At 39.9% G+C, this 24,871-nt stretch overlaps 1 protein-coding gene across 1 annotated transcript; it reads left to right on the forward strand.

Annotated features, from left to right (window-relative positions):
* The first annotated feature begins 336 nt into the window (after positions 1 to 336).
* On the forward strand, positions 337 to 21,428 carry LOC103581987 (M-phase phosphoprotein 8-like). The gene is made up of 13 exons (XM_008563679.1): positions 337 to 384; positions 1,262 to 2,113; positions 3,374 to 3,473; positions 5,022 to 5,279; positions 10,351 to 10,476; positions 10,558 to 10,646; positions 12,065 to 12,205; positions 12,814 to 12,900; positions 15,964 to 16,118; positions 17,459 to 17,613; positions 19,155 to 19,282; positions 20,092 to 20,175; positions 20,942 to 21,428. Exons 1-13 carry the CDS (start codon positions 337 to 339, stop codon positions 20,981 to 20,983), a joined length of 2,265 nt encoding a protein of 754 aa, XP_008561901.1. The 3' UTR covers positions 20,984 to 21,428.
* The last annotated feature ends 3,443 nt before the right edge of the window (positions 21,429 to 24,871 follow it).

Raw genomic sequence — 24,871 nt, forward strand, 5'->3', positions numbered from 1 at the left:
GGATTAATTGGCCCAATTTCAGTATTGTATTTGGGAATAGGGAGGCCTGAGGAGAGGGGGAGAGATGAACAACCGGTCGGTGCAGCAGTCAGAACACGCACATCATTTATGAAGTTTGCGTATTGTGTGGGTGTGGCTTGTGGTGCCCAAAACAATTATGGTAGCAGCATCACAGATCACTGATCACAGAGCACCGTAACAGATGTAATAATAATGGAAAAGTGAAAACTATTGCAAGAATTACCAAAATATGACACAGAAACACGAAGTGAGCACATGCTGTTGGGAAAATAATGCTGGTAGATTAGTTCTACACAGGGTTGCCACAAACCTTCGATGTGTAAAAACTCACTATCAGTGAAGAGGAATGCACATGGTATGCCTGTAAGGTACTAGGTCGAACTTGTAATCTTGGAGTTAGGCCCTTACAGATTTGGATTAGGCTTGTGAGACAGTATGTCAGGCAAGTGTTCCTATATAAGCAGTTTGCTGTCTTGTGTGATTTGTGTAGGAAGCTGCAGTTTGGAAAATTTCTTGTGATAGTTACTGTTATCAGGCAAATTGTGTGTGAGAGCCCTCTCTTTACAGCTTTCACCGACTGTTTGCCATGGTTTGACACAGGTGACTCTGTTTTGAATTTTACAACTTTCAGAATATTTTCCATAGGGAATATTTCAGACTATATAACAAATCAATTGGGGAGGTAAGACTTGTGTACAATCTTGCTTGTTCCATACATAACCAAAATATTAACAGCAAGTTTAAGGACATTCCGGGATACAAGGTCTTAAAAAATCTGTCTTTGGATTATTAACTACTTTGTTGGCAACCAACAAAGTCTGTAAAAATTACTTCCCTGGTGTTTTTGGAAATTTTGAAATTCAAATCATTTATAACCCACCATATATGAGGCTATTATTATTTACTCCGACTTGAAGTTTGGGACCTTCAGTAGCACTGACATTTCCTGTCCCTCTCTGTCTGCTTTTTATTTATTTATTTATTTTTTAAGGAAAATGTAATTTTATTAATATTATGTCTGTCGGCTTTTTAAAATTGATGCTCATTATCACCACCAAGATCTATTTGCCAAAACATAGATATAAGTAATATACTATACAACTTCAATTTAGGTAAGTAATTTTAAGGAGTTGAGGATCTGCTTGGGAAAAAAATTTCTACCAAATTTCATTAGTGCTAGTTTTCAGAGCCTTTAAAATTACTATGTTAATGAGTATTTAACATTTTTTATATTTTATAGAGACTATCCTTAAATAATGACATATTTGAGGCAAACTCTGATAGTGATCAGCAAAGTGAGACAAAAGAAGATACTTCTCCAAAGAAGAAAAAGAAAAAATTGAGGCATAGAGAAGAGAAAAGCCCAGATGATCTGAAAAAGAAAAAAGCAAAGACTGGGAAGCCAAAAGATAAGTCCAAACCAGACCTGGAAGGCACCTCCGAAAGCTTAGTTTTTGATCTAAGGACAAAGAAAAGAATTTTGGAAGCCAAAGAAGAATTAAAGGAATCCAAAAAGCCCAAGAAAGATGAAATAAAAGAAAGTAAGGAATTAAAGAAAGTTAAAAAGGGTGAAATAAGAGATTTAAAGATTAAAAGAGAAGATCCCAAAGAAAACAGAAAAACAAAAAAAGAGAAATGCGTTGACTCTCAGTTGGAATCTGAATCAAGTGTGCTTAATGATTCCCCTTTTCAAGAAGATGACAGTGAAGACTTACACTCTGATATCCGAGAAGAGCAACAGAAAGTTCAAAGCGCAGAAGAGCGAGCCGGGCAGGAGGCCCGCGAGGACCGCGCAGCTGAGGAGCCGCCGGCGGGCGCGGGTGCGGAGGAGCCTGCGCACCTCAGAGCCAAGAGGAAGAAGAAGGCGCCGAGGAAGCCCGAGGACCCCAAGGAGGGCAGGAAGCTGGGAAACAAGAACTCTTTCTTAGAGAGGAAAACTGTGCCTAAAAAGCAAAGGGGTCAAGACAGAGGCGGAAACACCCCCGAGGTAGATAAGCCGACACCTGTGTCTGCCCAGACGCCGCAGAAGGGCTGGCGACCGGGCGGGGAAGAGAGGGGCCTCGGGCTCAGGTCCGGTGGCTGCACGGAGGAGGTAAGGGCCGCGGGGGCAGCCTCGCAGGGTGCGGCGGGCTAGTGCTGTTCTGAGTGGGCCAGAAGTGTCACAAGCGATGAAAAGGAAACGGTCAAACTGACAGTGTTTGCATCATCAGGGGGGTGCTGAATAGTGTGGCTAAGCGTGGACAGCTGTAAAGGCTGAGCTCCTCAGCCAGGGGACTACCAGCTTCTCTCTGCCTGCAGCTGGTTGCCTTTTACACTGACTACAACTAGAAAATTGAGGGCTAATTTATGTGCAAAAGTCAGCATGTCCTTTTAGGGTTACTCAGGTGATCTGCAGCGTTGTGTACTCAGGCTTATTGCTTCATCAGCATATTTTATTAGGTTTTCACATTGTTCTTGGTATGTTCCCTCCATTGTCTTAAGAATAAACCACTTTTTACTTAATATTATACAAAATGCATTAACATTACAAGTCTTTTAATTCTTACAAAAGCATATTTAATAGTTTCTCTCATTATTATAAAAACACTGGTATGTGTTTTTTCAAAATGGAAATATTTTTCAAATTATGAAAGTATTCTTATATGCATTGTTTATCAAGGACCAGACCATAAGAAAAGATAATTTTTTTTTCATCCATTATTCCCAGTTTTGGGAATTTTTCTTAAGTAAACCATTTTAAAAGGATGAAAAAAGTTGTGTATACAAAGATGGATTTGGCAGTATTATCTTCAGTAGTGAACAGCTGATGACAGTCTAACCCTCTAGCCATGGGGGAGATGGTTAAGAAAATATTGATGTGGCAACCTGGGGACTGTTATAGCCATTGAAATATTAATTATGACATCATTGTAGCAAAACCAGGAAAGTTTAGAAAATGGGGTGGAGAAGAATACCATACATACATATGAACACTGCCATGTAAAAATATCTATGCAGTGTAAATAAAGAAAATGAATTTTTAAAAATTATGTATGCAAAGTGACAAGTTCAGAAGGGGGAGCATGGAGAAATAAAAATAGTCGTGTGTGATCAGTAAGACTATAGGTGAGATTTGGGGGGAGATTATTTTTTATATTAAATTGGATTTGATGTTTTAGAAATTATCATGTGATTGAAGGATAACCTTGATTGAGGAAGCAGTTTATGCGAAAAAACTTAATGATCTCTGGCCATGTGCCACAGTTTATAAAGGCAGTCATTGACACCAGGAACCGGTGTTTTCCAGTTTTCAAATAGACAATACCAGCCTTTTATCCATTCTCGTTCAGGGTCTTACATATGTCTTTTTCAGGAGAAAGAGACCAAAAAAAATGAACCCAAAGAAAAATATCAGAAAAGGCATGATTCAGAGAAGGAAGAAAAAGGCCGAAAAGAGCCAAAGGGATTAAAGAGTGAGTGTAAATACTAACATTTTAACCATTTACAGTACCATCTTTTATGCAAAGAAATTAATTTACTATAAGACAGTCTTTTCTAACCTGCTATGTCATAGAACTGGAAAATTTTATTCACTGGGGAATTTAGAGCCTTTGTTTAACCAGTTATGTAAATTTATTATATAACAACTTATGTAATTATGTAATTAGTTTTTCCTCCTTTTCAGTATGCTGATGGAGTAAGTTAGAATTAGACAAGAAATTAGTTATGGCAGAAAAGTAAATGTGTCTTTTTTATAGTGCATGCTAAATAAAACAGACTTGCTTAATATATTCATTGTATTTTACTCTGTGTCATTTGTACCAACACAAGTATAATGTTGAATACACATTTTGGATCACTTCAAGATATACCATAATTGAGAATCCATAACACATGTCAGTACTGAAACAACTGCTTCATTTCAAAAATCACCGTATGGTGTTTGAATAAGCTCCAGTAGATAAATAGTTTATGTACCAAAAGTACTTGGAACACACATTCTCTTGGAAGCAGTGTTTCTAAGAGGTGGATAATTTCCCCTGGGTTTTCTCCCAAAAGCTGTATGTATTTGAAGTAATACTGATAGTAGATTTTATTTCTCAGCTGAGCGAGGCTTGAAGGTAGAAGCAGGTAGTTGAAGCTGGGAAGGAACAGTTGCTGTTCCAGTGGGTCGTGCGTAAGTTACTGTAAGTGAAAGAGCATATCTGTTCAAAATAATACAAACATTTTAAACCCCTGCTATTCTTCAAAGAGTGATTCAAAATATTGCAAAATTGGACCTGGTTCGTTAACTTTTTCTTATTCCTGGCGTCTCGTATGTCAATTGAAGGCACACTTTTACTGTGACCCAGTATGCCTTAAATGGAACTACTGTTTGTCCCATTTATAATGGTACTCACTGGGAGTCCGGTTTTCAATATCCCTTGCTAATAAAATCTGTCTACTATGTACCTGGAGTTTATAATACAATTCTTCCTAATAGCGTTTTCTTTTTTGGATTATTTCCTATGACAAGTCTGGAGCTTTGCCAGTTTTCTTCCCACTATTATTCACTTAAAAGCTGGTGGCATCAGGTACAGTTTTACCAGGTGCATTGTTGGTGCTCAGGCACCTGCTATTTCTCCCCCTCACCACCAGAAATCACATCTATACAAACTAAGGGTGCAGTGGTTGACAGTCTGGTGTATCTAGCAGTAGGAGATGGGTGGCATGACCAGGTGGGTATCATTCTGAGGCCCACCATCCTCAGCAGGCCTTTGCCACAACTACAGTTGAGTGATTCAGAACACCTGATGAGTAGCCATTCACTGTGAACATCCTTTCTAAATGTTGAGTAGCAGCAACAGAAAAGACCAGTTGAAAGACCAGACGTTGTGGCTTCGATGGTAAATCTGATCGTGCAAAATACTAGTAAAAATTAAGGTGATACCTATTTCTTTAACACTAACCCAGATTTTCTTTTGATTACAAGAGAAATTTGTGACTCATACTTGCCATCAATTTTAATGTTTTTTTACTAGCATTTAAGGAAATCGGAAATGCGTTTGATTTATTTAAATTAACTCCAGAAGAAAAAAATGATGTTCCTGAGAATAATCGGAAAAGAGAAGAAATACCACTGGATTGTAAAACCACAGAAGATCACAAAACCAAGGAAAATAAGCAGTCACTTAAAGAAAGGAGAAATATAAGAGATGAAACTGATACTTGGGCATACATTGCTGCAGAAGGTGATCAGGAGGTTTTAGACAGTATGTGCCAGATGGATGAGAATTTGGGTGAGTTTATTCTGCGGAATTTAGTCAGGGTAGTGCACCATGTTATTTCTCTCTCTTACTCCTACTGTGATTCTGATCTCAAAATCAGAAAGTAATACAGTAGATGGTTTTATTTGGATCTCCTGCATAAGTAACTTTTTATATTGAAGATGAGTCATTCAGTGACTTTTAAATGGATCAAACAAGTATTTTCTGAGTTCTTATAATGTGCTCAGCACATTTAGAAATTATAAAGATTTCTAATTTTCTACCTTATCTATTCTTGCCAGGCAGCCTGATTGTATAGCTTATTAGATTTCTTTCAGAAAATTATCAAATACAGATTTATTTGTATTATTCCTTTTTAACTTTGTAGTAACACTAAATAAGATTATGCAGTTGTTCCTCAGTATCCAAAGAGGATTGGTTCCAGGACTTGCTGCAGATACCAAAATCTGAGGATACTCAAGTCCCTGATATAAAATGGTGTAGTGTTTTCATATAACCTATGCACATCTTCCTGTTTAAGTCATCTCTATGTTACTTAATGATAACCAGCGCAATGCAAATGCTATGTAAATAGTTGTTATACTGTATTATTTAGGGAATAATGACAAGAGAAGAAGTCTGTGCATGTTCAGTGCACAGACAATTTTTTTCAAATATTTTCCATCCATGGTTGGTTCAAGTATTTTCAATCCATGGTTGGTTCAACCCATGGAACCCACAGATAGGGAGGGCCAGCTGCATTGTGAATGCTGGCCTGAGGCTATCAGACTTGGCTGAGAAGAAGGGGAGGACCTTGTATGAAATAGAGTACAGCAGCTATAGGGAAAAATAATGAAAATCGTGCATATATATTTATAACTAGGACAGAATATAAATGAGAAATTAATCTGATAAGACTTCATATAATTTGTGAATTTTTTTTTTTTTTTTTTTTAATTTGTGAATCTTGAGAAACAGTTGAAGAGAATTTTTTAAATAATTCAGAATATATGACAGAGTAGATAGTCTGGGAGACCCATTACTGCAAAGCAACTAGATCCTGGATACCTAGGTGTGCGGTGTGTTTTTGTTTTTGTTTTGTTTGTTTGTTTGTTTTGTCTTTTTTGAGACCGGCCGCACCGTGCTCAGCCAGTGCGTGCACCGGCCATCCCTATATAGGATCCAAACCCGTGGTGGGAGCGCTGCTGTGCTCCCAGCGCCGCACTCTCCTGAGTGCGCCACGGGCTTGGCCCATGCCGTGTGTTTTTGGATGCACTGGCTGAGCTTGCAGAAAATCAGGATAATTTCCAGGATTAGTGGGCAAGGAGGAGAAAGAAGGTTGCCCAGAGGGCAGATGCCAAATAGCAGCATTGCTTTTGGGATGCCAAACAACAAATAAGATAGAGTAGAGAGCATCAGTAAAGCCAGCATTGGTTCCTAGAAAAGACTGATAAAATAGACAAGCCTCTAAAAAGAGTGAAAGAATGAAGACTTAAACAATATGTTGGATAAAAAAGAGACGTGTGCATGGATTAAAAAGGTAAAAGAATGCTGTGAGCAATTCCTTACCAATAGATTTGAAAACTGAATGACATGGAAAAATTCCTGGAAAAATATAATTCAACCAAACTGACCCAAGGAAAAATAGAAAGCCTTAATAGGCTTGTAACTATTAAAGAACCTGAAATAGTAACTAAAACAGCCACACAGATTTAACACCAGGCTGAGATGGTTTTATATGCAAAAATATCAAACTTGAAAAAGTCTTCCTAAAAACAAAGAACTCTTACTTATTCTCTTAGACAGTTATAACGTCAATACCAAAACGAGATAACTATGTAAGAAAGGAGAACAACAGGCCAAGCTCACTCATGAATTCAGATGTTAAAATCTCAAAACGTTAACAAATTGAATCTAGCCTTGTTTAAAAAAATAATCGCTTACGATCAAGATGGGTTTTCCCTAGGAATCCAGTGAGTAAAGGAGAAGTGGATTTAACAGTATTCTTGATTTAAAAAAAAAAAAAAAAACCTTAACAAACGATCAATAAAGGGGCCTTTCTCGATTGATAGAAGAGTATTAAACCTACGGCAAACGTCTTTTGTGACTGTGAAACATTAGGAACATTTGTTTGAAATCACGAACAATACAAAGATGCCTTCTGTCATCATTTTTATTCAACATTTACAAAGATCCTACCCAGCACAGTAAGGCAAAGGAAAAGGGTATAAGCATTGGAAAGGAAGCAAAAAAAATAAAAAAAACCCTCATTGTCAGGTGGCATGATCTATGTAGAAAAGCCAAAAGAATCTATAAATAAACTGTTAGAAATTTTTGAAGTTTTACAGGATGACTGGATTTAAGACCATCGTACAAAAAGCAAATACATTTTCCAAATTTATCTCTATACAATGTACATCTCTTTCTGTATTTTTTTTCCAAATTTATCTCTATACAATGTACATCTCTTTCTGTGTTTCTATATAATAATAAATGTACTTTTAAAAAGATATAATTTTCAATAGCAACACATTTTAAAAGATTGCTAACAATATTGTTCATAAAAGATAACAAGGCCTGTGTAGAAAAAACTAACAGATTTCTTGAAATCTACATGTGCCATTTTTATTAGTAGAAAAACAGTTTTATAAATTTGTCTTTTTCTTCAAACTGCTATAGTGTCACTGCAGTTCCAATCAAATTCCCAACATAGTTTTTCATGGAATTTTTAAATACTGATTCTAAAATTTATGTGGATGACTCAGGAAAAGCCAAAGTCACTTATCCCGGTAGTAATCAAAACCTACTGTGTAAAACTGTAGCAATCAATACAGTATTCACTTGGCAGAAGGAAGGTAGGTAAACTAGCACAATAGAGTAGAGACTTCAGTCATACCCGTGCAGATATGATAACCAGACAAAGGATGGTGAGTCCCAGGTCCATGTGGAGAGGATGAGCTCTGCGCCACAGGTGTTAGAGTGATGGGTTATCCACACGGAGCAAACCCCGCACAGGAAAATCAAATCCTGGTGGAGCAAGGCCCTACCTACAAAGAGGATATTTAGATACTAGGTATTTAGAGGATTGAGGGTAATATCTTTATGACTTTGGTGGTAGGGAAAGATTTCTTAAACAAGACACAAAAAGAACCTACCATAAAGGAAAAAGTGATAAAGTTGACTACAAAATAAGTTTCATTCATCAGAACTAAGAAAGGTGAAAAGACAAAGGACTAGTATATAAAAAATATAGAGAACGCTTGTTAAAGCTCAGAAACAAGCAAAACTAAATATATTTTTTAGGGATACATGCATTTATGGCAAAACTATTTTAAAAAGGAAAGGGTATGGGGCCGGCCCGGTGGCACACTGCTACAGTGCGCCGCTTGGGAAGTGTGGTGGCGCTCCCGCCGAGGGTTCGGATCCCACATACAGGCCGGCCGCTCACTGGCTGAGCGAGGTGTGGGCACAACACCGAGGGTTGCGATCCCGTGGCCGGTCCCGGTCTGGTACGGGCGTGACACTGAGGGTTGCGATCCGTTGCCGGTCACGAAAAAAGACAAAAAGGAAAAAAAAAAAAGGAAAGGGTATGCCTGGCACCTTCTCCCTGTGGAGATGTCATCACAGAGGGGCAGTGCAAGGTGCACGGGCACCCCCACCCCAGTTGCCTGGTGGTCACAGGCGCAGTTCATTGTTTTGCTTCATGACTTACATTCTTTATGGTATATCTGATTTTTAAGTTAAATACAGAGAAAGTTAAACCTACCAGATCCAGAGGCAAGACCTAAGACTTGGTAGGAGTGGACACAGGTTTTGAACCAGTTGGCTTTGTTAGAGACCACGGTCTGAGCTGCAGCAGAAGCCGTTCTGACAGTTTTAGTTTGAGTACGTTCTCAGTTCCTTGCAGCAGTCCTGTGACTCAGATGGCATTATTGCAGTCGGGGGCCTCGCCTGTCCTGCACCCACAGTCTTTCCGTGGTGCTGAGACATTGCTTCCTCCGTGGTGGGTGTGGGGGCTGGGAGCTCCACTGTGGACTAAGACATGTCTGAGTGGGAAGACCTCTCTAAGCCTCTCTCTCCTCACCTGTAACATGTATCCCCTTACAGGTTATTGTGTATGGAGTAAATAAGTCAGTTCATGCTGCTTGTGTATGTTACCTGCTTTTACTCTTACCACTGCTGTTACTCAGAAATTGAGGTACAGGAAGTTGGTGTGACTTGCTCTAAGCCACACAGCTAACGGAGCTGGGATACAGAGCCAGGATGTGTAGCTCAGAGGCTGTGCTGTTTCTGTGATGTCATGCTCTGTGTTAGCAAGGAGCCTTTGAGTTGAGGGCTTTAGAAAAAGATCATTTATTTGCATATCATTTACAAACTTCATTTCTATGGCAAGGTTATCAGTCTAACATCTATGTAGTCTGAGAAATTGGTTTTAGGTGAAAATTCTTTAACTCTTACCATCAGATATTTGTTTGTCATTTTAAAAAATAGCCTATTGCCATTTCGAATTACTGCCAAATGAGCTATGCGGACATCCCAGTAATTGATTGCAGCAGTAATAAGGGATGAACCCTCCACCCCCAGCGTAAAGGCACCCCCTCGCATTGCCCTAGGGTGTGATGGCGGGTGTGCCCAGGCTGTGGAAGGAGGGAACTGAGCTGATTCTGCAAAGATCACCAGGCAGTGACTTCTACTTACATGCAGGTCGTCTTTACACACTCAGAATGACTGTGTAAGTGGCTGGAAGCTATGCAGTGTATATCCAATAATGGCCAAAGAAAGAAGTTGTGTTAGAATTACAAGTCCTCTTACTGAATCCCTGTGATTTTTCCTTCTGTCGAGCTACTTTGTCCTGTACTAAAAATTCATCTCTTACCATTTTACAGTTATAGATTACCTATTTATCTTTATGCCTTTGCAGCACCATGGCATGTGGCTAGTTTTTAATCACAAAGAAAACCACAAATTTTATCAATTAAAGACTCAGTTATATAATGACTCATGTTAAAAGCATATGTACAATTTTAAGACACCACAAATTTAATAAACAGCACTTTTTTAATACTCCAGAAAAACATGTTGATAAGGTTCTTGTGTGTTCCAGATGGTAGACAACAGATTTTGAGTCTGGGCATGGATTTGCAGTTGGAATGGATGAAATTAGAAGATTTTCAAAAGCACCTTGATGGAGAAGATGAAAATTTTGTTACAGCAGATGCAGTTCCCAGTAGTGAGTAGTTTCGGAATTATAGAAATCTCTTTCACAAATCTAGATATATAAAACCTAATTTATCTTTTCTTTTCATTTTAGATGTGTTAAGGGATGCTGTGAAAAATGGGGATTATATTACAGTAAAGGTTGCACTTAATTCGAATGAAGAATATAACCTAGATCAAGAGGTAAAATATCTTTGAAAAATCTCATTAAAAGAAGGTGGAAAGTAGCTCTTCTAAAAGAATTCAATTTGATTTTTTTCTTTTTTTAAATTAAAAAAATTATTTATTTATTGGGTGGGGTAGACTGCCTGGCCGGTGCAGGGATCCCCCTTGACTTTGGTATTAATACCACGCTCTAACCAACTGAGCTAAACCAGCCAGCTCTTTTCTTTTTTTTAATTACAAAAATAATGTTCACTTTATAAAACTTCAACATTGTAGAACTATATAAATGTACAATTTTAGTCCCTTTAATCTAGCCCCCCAAAATGACTGGTTGTGATCGATCTGGCTTTGTCTGTGGTTTATTCTCTGCTGCTTTGAGGAGTATAAAATGACTCATGTTTTCATGTGGCCATTTCTGTTTCTTCAGTGGTTGCCCATTTATAGCAAGTGCCATTTTTCTGCTGTTTGCTAGAGATTCTTCATACTGACAGATGTAGATTTTTATGTGGAAGCATATTAGCCCTTTTTTCCTAGATCTTAGGTTATGTGTTTTGAGTGTTGTTTTGCTTAGAGGATTTTTATTTCTAGGTAGTCACGTCTGTCAGTGTTTTTTATTTATGGCTTTTGGATATCTTGTCTTGTCTTGCTTCAAAAAGATTTTTATGTTTTTTAGCTTTAGTTGTAAATTTTTTTTAGGTTTAATCCTTTGGGATTATAGTTCAAAAAATTGTTGGGATTTTGATTAAAATTACATGAAATATATAGATTAATTTGTCTGAGAATTGACATTTTTGTTTCCACCTTGAGTCTCTCATCAGAGAACATGGAAAGTCTCTACATTCATTCAGCTCGCCATTTACACCCTTAAGCAAATTCCCTGGGATTTTTCTTCATGTAGGTCTTTTTTGCACATTTCTTTTAGATGTATTTCTACATGTTTTATAATATTTTGTTATCTTACTGTGGTCATGAGGGTCTTTTTTCATGTACATTTTGTTTACTAACGGGTTATTGCTTGTATGTGGTATAGCTATTGCTATTGGACAGGTGTGTGTGTGTGTGTGATATCTCCTTAATGAAATTCTCTTAGTCTGACCATTTTTAACTTACTCACCTTGGATTTTCTAGATGGAGACTTTGATCATCTGCCACCAAATAATTCACTGTTCATGTTATATAAAGCAAACTGTTGATGTGCCTTTAGAATTTAATACATGAAAGTAAAATTCTGTGGCAGCCTTATATGTGGAAAAAAAAATTCTAAAGGTTATTAGTTTCTGATTATTAGGATATTTTAGTGAAGAAACTAAGTAGATGCTTAAATCAGTGCACTTTAGTGATTCACATTGAAACATCTTAGGTAAAAAGACTTAGCTCTAAAATTGTTCTAATTAAATAAAGATTAACAAGTTTTTTCTTTAACAAAACCAACAAAGGATTCCAGTGGGATGACACTAGTGATGCTTGCTGCAGCAGGTGGGCAGGATGACCTCCTGCGGCTCCTCATCACAAAAGGAGCAAAAGTGAACGGTCGGCAGAAGAACGGGACCACTGCCCTCATTCATGCCGCTGAGAAGGTTTGTGACTCCATGTGCTGCAGTGTGAGAGTCCCGCAGGAATTCCCACTGGTGGACTCAGAGAAGACGCTTCTGTAGTGAAATGTAACAGTCATATGGGCCACATTACTTTATAATGTTGATTTATGACATGTAATGGATTTATTTTATCAGTATTACTTTGTAATCAAATTTTTAAAATGTGCTTTATCTAGTTGGAAGTACTTTCTATTAAATAGAGCCTCTGATTAAAGTGCTAATATTGATTTCAACCTTATATAATCTAAAAATCTTTTCCAGCCGAACTTAGTATTCCTTTTGGTTAATAATTTAATTAAAATGTTCTCATGTATCATCTTTTTAAAGGATTTATGTGCAGAGGCTTTTATGTAGAAACCAGTGGCTAACCCTCAGGCGGCAGTTGGAGACAAAACAGTGTGGGGCTATATATGTGGGGGCATGGGGGCTCCCGCAGGCCTCATAGTGAGGACAAGTGAACACTGTGGCCAGCATCCCACTGGGATAGAATCTGCTGTTTTTCCTGATGACTAAAAATTTCAAAACATCTAAAAAATCTTACTTTTAAAGAAGTTTTGCAATTAAATTTGCTTTTTTTTTTTTTTCACTAGAACTTTCTAACAACAGTGGCTATTCTTTTGGAAGCAGGAGCTTTTGTGAATGTCCAGCAGAGCAATGGTGAAACTGCATTGATGAAGGTAAACCCTCCCACAGGTCACCTGTCTCTTCAGTCACTCAGCAGGTGTTCATGTTGGCACTGCCACTGCTGCCCCGTGCTGGGGACTGGGCACAGCGTGGGGCAAGATGGTCCTTGGGCTCCAAGATGGTCCTTGGACTCCAGCGACCCGCAGACCAGGGAGGCAGGGCAGCAAGGCCCAAGGAGCGCTTGGGTGGGCACCTAGGGCCAGTCCGAGAGTGGATGTAACAGGTGGCGAGCTGTGTCCTGAAAGGACATGCACTTGGGGGTGGGGGGCCAGGGGGGCATCAGCAGAGCTGGAGTGGGACAGAGACCTCGGAGTGCTGTTGGTGTGCTCATTACCATTTCATGGTGGTGCGTGTGTCTCCTTAGACTCTGACTTCTGTGTGTGTTGTGGAATTGTGGTTTGCAGATACATTTTGAGGAGAAGGTTGTTGGAGGCCCCCCCCCCAGCACCCTGTTATTTCCCCTCCCTGTTGAGCAGTTTCACATTTGTCTTGTGGGGCCCTGGCCTTGCCACCCATTCCTCTGTGGCAGTTCCAGGTTCCTGGGTCAAGATGCCGTTAGGATGCAGCAGATCCAGACACTCGGCTGCAATGGGGCGGGGGGCGGGGGGTAACATGGCTCTGTCTTCCCACCTTCCCCCCAGGATGCACCTTTATGTAAGCCACTGCCCCCAGCAGGGATTTGTCTGCAATTCCTGCTGCCAGCCGCTGTCCTGGGTAAGCAAAGGGGCGCGGCCCAGCTCTGCGTGGGCCTGGCGCTGGGTCCTCCCTTCTTCCCTGTCACTCTGAGGGCCCAGACCTGCAAATTCCTGCAAACTCAGGTCTAAGCCGTCATCACTGCTTTATGCTTCTGTCTCATTTCTGGTTCATGGAAATATTTTGTTCAGAAGCCTGAGCTTTGAATCTTTAAAATGTACTTTAAAATTTTTTTAATGTCCTTTATGTGCTTCTGCTATTGCCACATGTTCAGAGCAGAGGTGGCACCTCCGAGCATCCTCTCAGCGAGGAGTTACAGGTGCGTTCTGAACAGCAGACACTTGTTACCTCTGGAGCGTAAGGGGGGCGCACAGAAACTCTCTACAGCATGCTAAGGAACCGGGAGCTTGTCCTGAGGGCAGTTGGGAGCCACCAAGAGGTTAGGCTGGACAAAGAATCAGCTTATAGGGTGGTTCGTTTGAATGTTCCTTAGTGTACAGTAGGGGGATGGACTGGCGAGAAGGGCACTTTGCAGATGTGTAGGGAGGCTCTTAAAATAGAGTGAAATTATAGTCATCCGTGCCTAGATTGGTGACAGAGGGAAAGAAGTGGGTAGATTCAATGGCTTCTTAGGTGGTGGAACTCACAAAATGTGGCGACCAAGCTGATGCTCAGTCGCCTTGTTTCTAAGGTAAGGAGTAGCAGCAGGTTGAGCAGGGAGCTGGGTGCTCTGCTGTGCAGATGTGGCCTTTGAGCTGGAATGCTCGGGAGGCATCTCACTTAGGGGGTTGAGCTCAGGGGAGGGTGTGGACTGGAGACTCAGATCTGGGGGTCGGCAGCCTAGGGTACAGTGACTCTAGCCATAGGCCGAGAAAGAGGGAAGGCCAAGGACGGAAGGAGCCTGCGTGGGAAAGAGAAGCAGGAGAAAGATGAGGGGAGGCGGTGGCTCAGAAGGGCAAGCAAGGGCTGGGGGCAGGAGGCGTCTGTGTCAAGTCACAGCGGGCACAGAGGGGCCTGGGAGGGAGCCAGGGTGCTCGGGGAGTGGGTCGTTTCTTCCTTGAGAAGAGACTCAGAGCTTGTGTAACTAGTGTCTAAGTTAGATAAGACTAGTGATATCTGTAATTTGTTTTACTTATTTAGGTACTTGTTGCTGAAAAGCAGTATTTTAATTGCTTTAAGGATTTTGTGTATTGTATTAGTTTTATTGAGGTTTAGAAGAAATAAACGGGAAAGATTTTCAGAAGTTGAAACAAAATAAAAGCCTTTTCATCTCGGGAGAAAGTATGTAAAATTGGTCATTACCGGAGCGCAAGGGTACAAGAAACTGCCCTGGAACATCATTGTTGGGATCTAGTCGTTCCAACGGGGCTTCTTGCCCTCACTGTCACACTGTGGCCTGTCCAGCACCACCGGGTGTTCAGCAGTGTCCCTGCCCTCTATACCAGGTACACTAGCATCTGCTTCCCGGTGTAACAACCAGTAATGCCCCTTGAGGGCAGGATTATCCTGGGAGAGCCATGGGTAAGCACCCTTTGAAGGGCAGTGTGTGAGCATCTGCCCAGGGATGAGCGAGCATGCTGTAGGTCCCTGCTCTGTGGAACCCGGGGCCTGAGTAGCACAGGCCAGGTGACCTGTATCTGTAGGAACACCTGGCCCTGCTTCTCAGCCATCCACTGTTTAATAGCCTCAGGGTGGTGAGACAGAAGGGCCGTTATTTCCTTTTGATAAGTGGAAACTACAGCCAGAAGAATTAAAGGACTTAGCTGAAGTCATGCAACTGGTAAGTGATGGACAGGAAGAGAACCTGGGACATACGTCTTCTTACTCTTGAAATAGGCTTTATTTAGACTATGTCACAGCCCCATCTTAGATTTGTGAATTCAGATTTGTATCTGTGCTTCACCAGCCCTTAAAAGCAGCTGCTGGGTTATTTTTGATTCCCAGCAGTGCTTAGAGATTCGCAGTACTGACCTCTCTGTGAGGCCGTGCATGCTGAGCCCTGTGCCTCTGCTGAGGTGTTGGCTCATGGCAGAGCATAGAACTGCTTACTTAGTGAGTCTGGTGTTTGTCCTGTCTTGGGACTGAAGTGTCCTTTTCAAAGTTGTCTGTTCCCTAAATATTCAGTCAATGAAGAAATTTAACTGGAGCACGCAGATTTCTGTGCTGTTCACTGAGTCAAGAACGCCCCAATGGCATTCCTACCAGCTGAGGCCTGGTCCAGGTGTTCTTGCCCATTCTCCATTGTTCTCTGCTCTCTCCTCACAAAGAACTCCCAGGCATGTGTAGAGAAAGGGAACAGCACGGACTTGATAGTTATCACAGTTTACAGCGAAGTAATTATTATGCCTTTTTTCCTGATGTAGGCCTGTAAAAGAGGAAATTCAGACATTGTACGACTTGTAATTGAATGTGGAGCTGACTGCAATATTTTGTCGAAGCACCAAAATAACGCACTGCATTTTGCAAAGCAGTGCAACAATGTGCTTGTGTATGACTTGCTGAAAAGCCACTTAGAGACGTAAGTACAAAGTGAACGTGCCGTGGCTGAGTCAACAAAGTATGAGGGTACTTCAAAAAGGTAATGCTAATCTTTCTATGAACTTTTTGAAGTACCTTGTGTGGTACATCTGTTTATTTGGACACACTGTAATTGGAACAGCCTGTGTGCAACTGCTCAGGAAAAAACTGAGTAGTCATGAATTTAGTAAGTGGGATATGAATTATTTTTCTGCAAGTTATGAAGTCTTAGAAAATCTCAAACTTAATGCTGGCATGTCTAGGAGTATTTTCTTATCATCTCTTTTTTTAAATAGACTTTTATTTGTTATAGCAGTTTTAGGTTTACAGCAAAATTGGAAGATAAGAGATTTCCCAAATGCCCCCTGCCCCAACATACAGCCTCCCCCATTATCAACATCCCACACCAGATTGGTACATTTTAAAGAAATCACTGAAACTACATTGACACGGCATTATCTCCCAGAATCCAAAGTTTCTCTTTTTCTTTTTCTTTCTTTCTTTTGCTTACCTGTACCAGACCCTGGACCTTGGTGTTATCAGCACCACACTCTGACCAACTGAGCAAACCGGCCAGCTAAATCGTATTTTAGTGCAAGTTCACACTTCATAACACAAGTAAATTAATATGTTTTCATCGCTTAAGAGTTCCTTTGGCAACACATCAGAACTCCACACACAGCAGCTCACTCGATAAGAGTTATTTTCATGTAGCGAGGGCTGCAGCGGCTCTTACCTCCTCCTGACCCACCATACTCGGGATGACTTCCACCTTCATGCCTGCAGCATGGCTTCTTCAGTTCTTGGCACAGGATCTTCATTCTAAGCAGAAAATAAGGAAAATTTTTCCCTCCTTTGCTGGGAGCCTCACATAGCCAGTCACTTCTGTGGCCTCCTGGGCCAGGCCTGTTGCACACAGTGCCAGTCACAGCTGCAGGTAGTCCTAGAAGCCAGCAAGGAAGGGTGCCCAGCCTTCCTTGTTTGCCCAGGACTGAGGGGTTCTCATTTCTGATTTTTCATTCATTCTTTGATTAGACAAATATGTATTAAGCACAGTCTTTGTGCCAGGCACCGTCTGGGGATACGGAGATGGCAATATGGGGACAGACTTGCCCTCTTGGAGCTTTGGTTCCATGAAAGGAGATAAACAGTAAGACAGTGTTAGATGCTGAATGCTAAAGAAAAGCAGAGCAGGGGAGCAGGGCGAGGGTAGAGCTGCAGTTCCTTTTTAAAAAGGTTTATCTGGGAAGGCCTCGCTGGTGTTGGACAGTATAATCAATTCTGGGCTCGTGGTGCTTTTCAACATTAATATTAACAGTTCTTACTATCCTTTTCTATTAGACTTTCAAGAGTAGCAGAAGAGACAATAAAGGATTATTTTGAAGCTCGTCTCGCTCTCCTTGAGCCAGTTTTTCCAATAGCATGTCACCGACTCTGTGAGGGGCCAGATTTTTCAACAGAATTCAATTATAAACCCCCACAGAATGTACCAGAAGGTAAGCCTATGCTCACCTTCAAACCTCTCAGTTTGAAGTGTGACACTATAAATACTGAGTTTTGGACAGAACCCTTTCTTTGAACAAAACCTTAAGGAATTTCATTGTGTAAAATAGTAAACAGCAGAGCTGCTTTGAGGAGTAGACCCAATTGATGCCTGCCATCCAGGTGACTGAGGGTTCTGCAGGACTTGTTCAGAAAGTATAGAGATTAGGTCTTAATAATTATACCAGTTTTTGTTGAGTTTTATTAAAACTTAGCTTCAAGATTCTAACCCTGGAATCTTTTTTTCCCTGGATTTATTACTACTAATCTTAGCTCCATAGTAAAGTTCAAAAGCAAGAGATGAAAGGGCCAGTTCTGCTTCCTGGCCTCTCTGCTCAGCAGCTGCTTTTCAGGCATGGACAAGTGGAGAGGATACTCTCTCTGCCTGAAGGTGGAAAATCAGGCTCTGGCTTGTTTTGTTGGAAATTCTCACCCCTCATTTAAAAAATACATATTTATTGTTGCAGCAACTACTGACACATAGGTCTTCTGCTGTCTCATCATCCGAAAACATTCACAACACTATCCTCCAGTTCACCCTGAGTCATACGTAGTAAGCTCTACAGCTCCACTGAACATCCTTTACAAAGTACTCAAGACTTTTAGGATGATTATTAGTTTTTCACTTTGCTAGAATTATATAGTTTCTACTAGTTCTCAATATTTTTTTTACTTTGGAAATATTGCATGTGCATTGTAATTCTTGCATAAGCAGTAATTGATATTTTTACATTTAAGAATTTACAATAATTTAGTATATGATTTTAAAGTCAAATACCTACAATAGACAGTTTTATTAAAAAAACAAATTAACAAAAAAATTTTTAAAGAAAATGCAGCCAGCCAGTTGTGTGTAATGAACTTGGCACTGAAAAATTACAGTTTGTAGGTTTGACTGTTCACATGAACCATATGCATTGCTGGCATGAGCCCTGGCGAACAGGAACCTGAATGGGCTTCAAGGCAAGCCCATGAACCTGCCGACATCCACACCTGTGCTGCACGTGAGCAGTGTCTGCCTCCACCAGAAATTTTTATTAGTAATCTGAAATCTTACTAGACAAAGGTGCCTCGTCATCCTCACATATATAAGATCCTGGTAGATGTTCCTGACCCTGCTCTGCAGAGTGCAGTCTCCCCACATGCGCACCAGCAGGGGCTCTCAGCTGTCTGCCCCCAGGCCCCCAGGCGGCATGTACATTCAGCAGCAACATTTAAACATGACTTTTTTTTTTAATAAAAAAACTAAAATAACTTTAAAAAACACATACTAAAAGTCCATTCCAGGAGCTATCAGTAGGGATTACTTGGACAAAAATTAAAAAGGGTTCTGTGGGTTGAGAAATGCTGGGTAACATGTACAAACTTTGCAATTAGAGGCCTCAGTGGGGGCAGGATGGTGGGGTCGCCCAGGTCCAGCTCAGGGGCCTGCTGCCATCTGCATTCTTCCCTTGGGGGTCTGAAGTTGCTATCTTGTCACATTTCCTTTATTCAGGCTCTGGCATCCTGCTGTTCATTTTCCACACAAACTTTCTGGGTAAAGAAGTTATTGCTCGGCTTTGTGGACCATGTAGTGTACAAGCCGTAGTTTTAAATGATAAATTTCAACTTCCTGTTTTTCTGGTAAGATCTTCTGTAGTTCATTCAGGACTGAAAAGTACATTCTTCAGATGACTTAATTTTAAATTCCTTTGTCTTAATAAAATATGATCATTCAGTAAATGATCCAGTAAACCAGTTGTTGAGAGTGATGTTAATACCCATAATCATAAAGTAAAATTATCCTAAATTTTGTCAATCTAAATGTTAAGTTCATTTCTTTCTTATGTTAGGCTTATCATAATGTCTTATAATCAATTATTCTGCATATAAATTCTTATGGTATATACAGCCTGATATAAAATATTATGCCTTTTTCTACCATTATAATTAAAAATGTTGCTTAAGGAAGAAGCGTAGGAAATTTTCATGTTTCTAATACCCCAGTACTGTACAACATTGGTTATATTTATCCTTAGTTTTAATGTGTAATTAATCTATTGGTGGCTCTATAAATTCTTCATTAACATCATAGAACATGCTCTCGAAGAATCTTTGTACATAATTCTTTTGCTGCCATCAAAATTCTTTCCTTGGGCTGAATTAAGCAAAATTAATGGGGTATGGGCATTCTTAACACTTGTGCTGTATATATGGTTGGGTGCATCCTCATCCCAAAGATATGTGTGGATATTGTTTTTTGTCACTTTTATCTTTTTAATAAATCAAGGGAGAAATCAAAAAAAGTAAAATAAATTCCAGCGTATTGCTCATACTGCTTACCACCAGTGGAGTCTTCAAGATTTCTGGTCTCTATTTTAAAAACTTTGTTTCTAAATGTAGAAGTTTATCTGAAAAATACTGACTTTATTTTTTTTCTCTTTCCACTTTAGGACAGTCATTTCGTTTACTCGTTCAGCCCTGCTGCAGGTCCGAATAAACTCTTTATAAGGTTGTCTGAAGCACCCTCCGCTAAGGTGAAAATGCATTTCTCATAGTTAGTGTTTCTACTCAAATCGTTACCCAGATTACTTTATCATCATTAGAAAAAAAACTTTTCAAGTATGTCATTGTGTTCCCTGGTCTCTGAAGTTTGAGTGCCCATCCTAGAGACGAGCGCTCCCTACAGTAGAGACACCAGGTGCACTCATCTGTCTAAATCTAACATGAATCATTAGACATAAATAATGTGCTGAGAGGGACTACATTTAAAGTGAGAACACCTCTCTACAGTACCTAGTTGAGTTGCCACATGTACGAGGGTACTTCAAAAAGGTTGTAGAAAAATAGAATTAAAAGATAATATAAATCTTTCCATGAACTTTTTGAAGGCCCCCCTCATATGTCTTTAGGCCAGTCACCAATCCCTCTGTGAGAATGAAAGCTGGACTAAAATAGCCTAATAATGCAATTATTAAAAATAACCTAAGGGCCGAGCCCGCGGCGCACTCGGGAGAGTGCGGTGCTGGGAGCGCTCCTGCCGCGGGTTCGGATCCTATATAGGGATGGCCGGCGCTCACTGGCTGAGCGCGGTGCAGCCGGTCTCAAAAAAAAGGACCTAAAATCAGATTATAAGCACTCAGAATAATGTTCTTTTTATATAACTCTAACCATGTAAATTGATAAATTGAAAATATCGCCAAATAAGAGAAACAGTCTTGGCCAATGGGTGTTTTTCCCTCCTCTTCGTGAGAAAGGGGAGTTACATTTCTGCAATGACACAGGCATGTCCTCTCTCCACAGGTGAAGCTGCTCATCGGTGCATACAGAGTGCAGCTGCAGTGACCAAATGATGGGTGGAATCATTTTCAGACCGATTCCTAAATGCTCTCTTCCAAGCAGTTTGGAATTCTTCTGGCACACCTAAAACTTTCAAATGTAAAGTTTCATCTGTAAACCTCTTGCAGTTTAATCCTGCCATCTGTTATAGTCTGTAAAATGGGATATGGTGGCTCCAAGATATTATAAAATATAAGTATTTGTGCCAGTATCTCAACTTGGGTCCATACTGCATATTTCAATTTTTCCACAATGTGGAATGGTACATATGAGGATTATTTAAGAACACTAAAGGAAAGACTCCTTAACTTGAGATTTCTACTAACCTTGGTGAATTTGTGTCTTTAAAGTCAAGAGTAAAGCATGTGCTTACAGGAAGGGAGCCACGTTCTATTCAGGTTACCCAGGCACTGAATAAAGTGTGGATTTGCTGCCCTAGAAGGATGAGTAATTAATGTGGTGATTTCAGAGGAGTTTGAATCTTTTTCTAATATGCCCTTGCCACACATCCCCTGAGCAGAAAGGGCAGAGTTGGCAATAATGTTATAAACATGCAGTTATTGATTATCCTTCCAAAAAGTAACAAGACGGCTGGCTGGTTAGCTCAGTTGGGTTATAACACCAAGGTACAGGGTTCAATCCCTGTTACTGGCCAGCTGCCAAAAATGAATAAATAAATAAAAATCTAAGATGTAGCATGATTGTAAATCAGGATATTATGAACACTACCAAATAATTTTGAAAAGCCAGATCCTGTGTCCTTGTTTTGAACACTGGCTAGCAAAGTCTCACTCTTACATGCTCTGAAGAAATATTTGGCAAACACTCATAAATCAAGCTCAGTCTGGAGTATTCGAAAAGCTGGACGTTGTTTAGTTCAATAGCTTATAAGTGCATTAAATGCAATTTTAATGAAAGTTTTTCAGAATGTCACATTACAATGATACGCCCACATACACTGTATAGACATTTCAGAGAACTATTTTTACTTTAAATCCTAAACGGCCTTTTCCCGTAGTTTTCTCAGTAAAACACGAAGATGTTGGTTTTACTTTTCCTTTGTGTCAAGTCTCAAGGCTTCAAAACAAAATGGACGTGAAACGTGTGGGGTTTTTTCAGTTAAATGATGGTTGGGATTGGACTTTTTCAACTAAATTGTGTCACATACCAGTACTCTGACTTCACAGCTTTCTGGAAGTAGTAGTTATAAGATGAGTTAACAACAGTGCAGGTAGGAGCAGAAAGGGAGGAGACAAGTAGTCAACTACATAGGAGGGTACTTCAAAAAGTTCATGGAAAAATAGAATTAAAAGGTAATACATTCTTTCCATGAGTTTTCTCAAGTACTCTTGAATAGAGAAATGAGGTTTTTTTTTTTTTTTAATTCTGTTATCTGAAAATCATGCCTATGATGAACAGCTTAATAGGAACACAGAAGGTGACCTGCTGTTGTATCAAGGAGGCAAAGCAGTGTAAGATAGAAATCAAGTACAAAACCTGCACACAGTTCCTTTAGTAGTTTAGGCTGAGAAATATGGAAGCTATGCAAAGTCAGCAAGGATGAAATCTGTAATAGGTGAGAATTACTGATTAATGAAAATTTGCAATAACTTGGAGTAACACTATCTCTGTTATCTGTATGTCAGCTTTTACCAGATGTGCCAGTAACTTCTTTGTGTAAGCACAGTTATATGCCTTCTAGGAGCAGTGTGACATGAGCCATGCAGCTTTATTTTTGCATTGTTTCGCTCTAACCCATAGCTTCTCTACAGCCGTAAAAAAATCCATTTGTTTTTGCGGGGGTGAATAAAAATAAGTAAATGATAAAAGTTCCGGTTTCTTAAGGATGAAGAGGACTCGAATCAGCTAGAAACTACCCTCAAGAGGCTTCTTGCTGGTGAGGAGGTTCCCTGTCAGGCACTGTAGCTAATGCTGCTTTAGCACATTAATAAATAGAATGTTGGGGGGGGGGTAGTGAGCAGTGATTCCTTTGGGAAACAAGGCAGTTCTCCAGCAGCACCTTACTAAAAGATTTATGGACATGCTTAGAACTACAAGTCAAGGCCAAAGCAATCTCCTTGTACAAGGTACTTCAGAAAGTTCATGCAAAAATGGAATTAAAAGTAGGAGTTGGAAGTACCCTCATAGTCAAGAAAGTGTGCACAGTACAACACATGTAACAGGTTTACTGTCTCACAGATGATCTTAGGAGTAAGCAGTCCACCACAAATAACCACATTCACTAAAAAGCAATTAGCACAGATAATTTACTTCAATTTCATTCTAACTTTAAAACTGTCATCTTTCCTCTGCCATTATTCCTTTCGAGTGTATATGAGAATTGCACGTTTTTTATCTGCAAAGCCTGCCTAGTACTGAAAAGAGGGACTCAATAAATGTTGAATAGCTATGATTAGATATGAGGAGTTTGGTTTCAGTCCAGGAATATAAAATTATTCTACCTTATTCACCATCTTAAGTCAATCCTATCTTGATTCTGAAATGTGTAGAATTTTATTCAGTAGACTGATCAGGAGGTTTTAATTTGAGACTCAGATACTCCTTTTTAAATTCTTTTTGGGCCGAGCCCATGGCACACTTGGGAGAGTGCAGCGCTGGGAGCGCAGGGTTTGGATCCTATATAGGGATGACCGGTGCGCTCACAGCCGGTCAAAAGGACAAAAAAAAAAAAAAATTCTACTTTTTACTATGTTTATATGCAGCATACTGGGCAGCCTTCAAAGTTAACCACCATCTCAAATGTACTTAAGCCAGAATGTTAACAATCAGAAAGGGCCTGATAAAGCCCTTAACATGAAAGGATAGTTGCTTAGAATAAAAACTGGGAGATATAAAAAAGCTCAGGAAGATGATTCACAAAACAGAGGCAAAAGCAGGACACCTAAAATAGAGTATAAAAAAACTGATTCATGAGATGAAATAACATAAGATAAAGAATTTTCTTGTTTTTTGTTGGTTAGCCAGTACGGAGATACAAACCCTTGACATCGTTAAAAGTTTAAAGTTTAAGCTTTGTTAGCTATTGTGACATAACTTCAGACAGGACCAGTGGTGGAATCCATGCTGCTCTCTCCTTGTCTTCTGACCTGCAGATGATGCTCCTTTAAAAAGTGAGGCTGGGATTTCTAGACCCAACTTCTCCCTCCAAGTATGGATGAGCCTTACTTACTAGTTAAACTGCAAATACGTAATGACAGTGAGGCTGCACAGTTCCATCATGACCAATTTTTTTTAAAGATCGGGAAGTTACCATCTTTCCGTCTGGACGGTCATCCTGAGCATCCTGGTATCCAGATTCCCAGCTGGAAGAAGAAAATAATCACTACAGCACATCCTATCTGTTTTGCTCATGACCCCCATTACTTGCTTGCCTTGAGCCAAGTCACACAGCGTTAGTAAAACCATGATTTTTCTCCCAACAATGCCACATTTATTAGTTCCTATTGTGAGGAATGACCCAAAATTGTGGGGTAGAGGATGGTAAAAACCCTCTACTAGTTCCCAGTTACAGGAAATTGGAAAGGTGGTTGATTATTCTCAATTTGTGGGCTGCTACCATAATACTTTTCAACCAGTAAAACCACCACCACACAGAGTAGACAACATCTTAAATCCTTTACAAAAACAAAAACCCTAACTAAAAAATGGAAACTTCTGCCTGATGAGTGATCTAACAAAATAATAATTTTACTATTCCAGACAGCATTTTAACCACAGAAAATGTGCCCGAGGCATGTTTTAAAATGTAAAATGTTATGTTTGCTCACATATCCATAACTTGTGTATATAAATGCATTAAAAAGACTTGTTTTCTAGCTTGTTTCTCCTGTGTCAAAGGCATTTTTCTCACGAAAATTTTGACGTGAAAAAGAC

The sequence above is a fragment of the Galeopterus variegatus genome, unplaced genomic scaffold, assembly GCF_000696425.1.
Source record: "Galeopterus variegatus unplaced genomic scaffold, G_variegatus-3.0.2 Scaffold14511, whole genome shotgun sequence".
Lineage (NCBI taxonomy): Eukaryota > Metazoa > Chordata > Mammalia > Dermoptera > Cynocephalidae > Galeopterus > Galeopterus variegatus.

Excerpts from the sequence above, each read along its gene's own strand:
- LOC103581987 (XM_008563679.1), top strand. The coding sequence starts at position 337 with ATGTGTAAAAACTCACTATCAGTGAAGAGGAATGCACATGGTATGCCT. Across the intron at positions 2,114-3,373 it reads CCGGTGGCTGCACGGAGGAG|GAGAAAGAGACCAAAAAAAA; the intron begins GTAAGGGCCGCG and ends TGTCTTTTTCAG. Across the intron at positions 16,119-17,458 it reads CTGAAAAGCCACTTAGAGAC|ACTTTCAAGAGTAGCAGAAG; the intron begins GTAAGTACAAAG and ends CTTTTCTATTAG.